Below are 3,571 nucleotides of genomic sequence, written 5' to 3' on the forward strand. Positions count from 1 at the left end.
GTTGAGCGTTATTTACCGTCAGGGCATTGCCTCAATTGCTATGTTTAATGGTGCAGACAGTGGTGGCTTCTTATATGAGCAATATGGGCAAATGCCCAGGGTGTTATGTTTTTAGGGATGGCACGAGACCATCACACTTTTTAGCACATAAATGGAATATTTAATATTATTAAGTATTAAGTATTTAATATCTAGGTGTTTTATGGTAATATGGATCTTTCAGATTATTTTGAGAAGCAATTTTACATTTTATTGTGTCATGTAGCGCGGGCCGCTGGTCTTGGTCTTGACTCAGTCTCGACTCCCCTCGGTCTTGGTCTTGACTTGGTCTCGGACCCCAAAAGTCTTGGTCTTGTCTCGGTCTCGATACACTCTGGTCTTGGTCTTGTCTTGGTCTCGGGTTGGGTGGTCTTGAACACAACACTGTCTACTGCCTTTGCATTCTGACCTCTGCTATTTGATCCCCAGGATAATTTTAACGGTACAAGTGAAGGCTCGATGCAGCAGGGTGTTAGAACTCTGCAGTTTACAGAAATATTTTGTTTGCCTGAATGATTATATCTCTAATTGTCCAACATCTGGTTAATGTGTTTTTCTCCTCCAGCATGACAACGATTGAAAACGGATAAAAGTACGGTAATAGTTGTTAACTTCCTGATTTAAAAAAAGCACAACCAACCATGCTTTAAATACAAAGGAGGATGGTCTAAGTTCTAGTTGACTCAAATTACAGTGGCTACAAATATAAGGACTATTATTTCAAGTTATGATTTAAGTTTATTTGGAATCCATTTCAAATCTTAGGAAAATCTAATCTTCAGAAAATTACTGAACAAAATTATGGGTTTACGGCACATATTTTAATCAGCTATTAAATTCTTTCACTGAGGTGTAAACATCCTGTTTTAATTACATCCAACTGTTACAGTTAGCAATGAAAGAAAATTTGGTCTAAATGATTTTCGTGGGTTTCTTAAGAGTTTCTGTACCGAAACACTAAACAGTGTTCCGATACAGAAACAGGGGGAGATGCATGGAATTAATCTAATCTACAAATTGTGAGTTAATCTATTCAGAAATTTTTGTCTATTGAGAAATGTTTAGTTTCGAGCTTGAGCAATTTTTAAGTTTTGGGATTCAGCAAAATATAAAAGAGGTTAAATCAAAATTCACAAATTTTTAACTATTCGAATGAGTTTCTAAAGTAATACTGAATATTCTGAATTGAATACACTAAAATTAACAATGATGTCATGTGTCAAATAGATTTTTACAAAATAGAGTTTCTTATAACATGGAAGGGATTGTTTAATTGCTGCATCTCTCTTGCTATAATTTAAAATAATAGGTGGTTTAACCAAGTCATGCAGAAAGGTCTAACCTGAACATTTATATAATTTAACTAATTTAGTTATATCAAATTTCTCCCCAAAACTGCCAAAACATTGATAAATATGATAAACACTACAAAAGAGGGTAATTCAGTTAAATAAATATTTTATAGAAGGGTTTCAAAAGAACCAATTTTTCAAAGGTTAAAATTTTGGGATTTAAAATCATAATTAGAATAAAAGTAAGTTAAATATGTAGTAACAGGGTTAACTTTATTCTTGTAAAACAGGCTAATCATTATATGAGGTTTTAAAATGAGAAGAAAATATGAGGATTCAAATTAAATTGGTCTAAATTGGGAATTTACAAATGAGCAATTATGGAACTGCTTAAAGGGGGTCAAACAGATTGACAGAATTAAAAAAAAAAATCTAGTTCTATGTGTAATTGTTGATTCAAGGGAATGATGTCTAAACATTTCTCATAATCATAATTTACAGTTTTTGGTCTGAGACAAAATAGGGTCATCTTTTATTACATGAATGGAAGGCATCTTGATTTGACACGGATCATTAACTTTTCACAGTATTGATATTTTACAAGCCTTTAGTATAGCGGGTTACTTCTTGTTAAATGAGGACTATTTGATTGAATTTAATGAAAAAACAAAAGCAAAACATTTATATATGGTTTAAGATTTATGTTAAGGTTTCTATTGGGGATAATTCCTATATACATTTCAAATGATATTTCTTTGATAAAACATGACTGTGGGCAGTTTTGCACATTCATTTCATAATCTGATCCTTTACATGATTTTTGTTTGGTTTCTGATNTTACAGCCTTTTTGTCTTTGTTTTGGTGCCATGGTGTGGGGACTGGTTTCCATAGCAGCCACAAACATCTCTTTCATTTCTTTGCGAAGTTCTTCTATGATCTGCTGTGGGTCTGTTTTAGTCTCTTTATTTTTAACTGTTTTCACAGCCACTGTAATGGGGGATTCTTTGGGTTTCGGGTGGCTTTGAACAGGTGTCAGGGCTGTCTGGCACGCTGTTTGGAGCTCTTGTACCTTGGGAATCTTGACTGCAGTGGACCTTCTTCGTTTCTCCAATCTTTCATTTTCTAGCTTTGAAGCTTCGTTAACTTTCTCAATCAATTCTTCATCTGTTATGGTCATATTACTTAGGAGAGGCAGCAACTGATACTTAATGGAGTCACTGAGTAGCCCAGTTTCAATGGAGCGGAGAAACTTACGCTGAATTGTGGTCCTGCTGTACAGTTCATCAGTCTCCTCATTTGCTGCTTTCCATAGAAGTTTTTCTTTGAGCTCAATAGCACGAAATACAAAATTTAGGGCAGTTTCTTTGGGTTCTTGGGAGATATTGAGAAGCTGATGGTAAAGTTCAGTGGGGCTATCGACTCTGTAGTGTCCCTTTAGTATGGTGAGCAGTTTGCTAAGGGTTAACCCACGTTTTATCTCCAACATGTCTCTTAGGGGCATTCCTGGACTGATGGCCCTAATTACTGCTTCAACTACTTCAACCTCTGAGTGTCCTTTTTCAATCCCATTTTCGATCTGGCGTACTAAACTGAGGTAGGACAGCTTATCCCTCTGCCCACTCTCTCCAATCTGCCCAGAGATTTTAAACTCCCTCCTCAATGTTACCTCCTGCAGAGTTTGTTTTGGCTCCGGTCGGGTTTTGAGTGGATAATCTGTTGCCTGGACTGAAGTGGTGCATGGAATAGTGTCCTCAAGGTCTATCTGTAGCACAGACTTTTTAAATGAGGTTTCATCTTCTGACTGACACATTACTTTACTTAGTCTCTGGATATATGTGGCTGTTTCTTTATAAAACTGTTCCACTTGATCCTCTTCTTCACTTTTCTCTATCTCATCAAACATGTCCTCTGCCAACCTGATGAGTGTCCTTTTGGTTTTACTTTGAGGCTCTCCGCTGTCCAGGCCGGAACACTTCAGTTGCCTGCAGACGTCTACGAGATGCTCTCTTTCCAACTGCCACAAGGTTGCACTCACTCGATCGCGCAGAAGCTGTGCTGCTTCCATCTTTTTTTCTTTCTAGTTCGTCTCTTGGGAAGGAAGGTGGTTGGTGATGGTGTTAATTCACTAGCGCCACCTCCTGGCTGGCTCGCCAAAATATGTTACACTGAAGAGAATGATGGGCCGGGTCACCCCTCTGGTATCACATTTATTTAGTTGAAACTGCAACAAGAAAATACA

At 37.0% G+C, this 3,571-nt stretch overlaps 1 protein-coding gene across 1 annotated transcript in view; it reads right to left on the reverse strand.

Annotated features, from left to right (window-relative positions):
• Positions 1-3,565, reverse strand: part of LOC107834892 (uncharacterized) — a 9,242-nt gene extending 5,677 nt beyond the window's left edge. The window contains exon 1 of the mRNA XM_016666877.1: positions 2,176-3,565. Within this exon, the coding sequence (XP_016522363.1) occupies positions 2,176-3,397 (1,222 nt within the window). The 5' untranslated portion in view covers positions 3,398-3,565. The remainder of the gene's footprint in view (positions 1-2,175) is intronic.
• Positions 3,566-3,571: the final 6 nt, after the last annotated feature.

Source organism: Poecilia formosa, unplaced genomic scaffold, assembly GCF_000485575.1.
Source record: "Poecilia formosa unplaced genomic scaffold, Poecilia_formosa-5.1.2 Scaffold830, whole genome shotgun sequence".
NCBI classification, from domain to species: Eukaryota; Metazoa; Chordata; class Actinopteri; order Cyprinodontiformes; family Poeciliidae; genus Poecilia; species Poecilia formosa.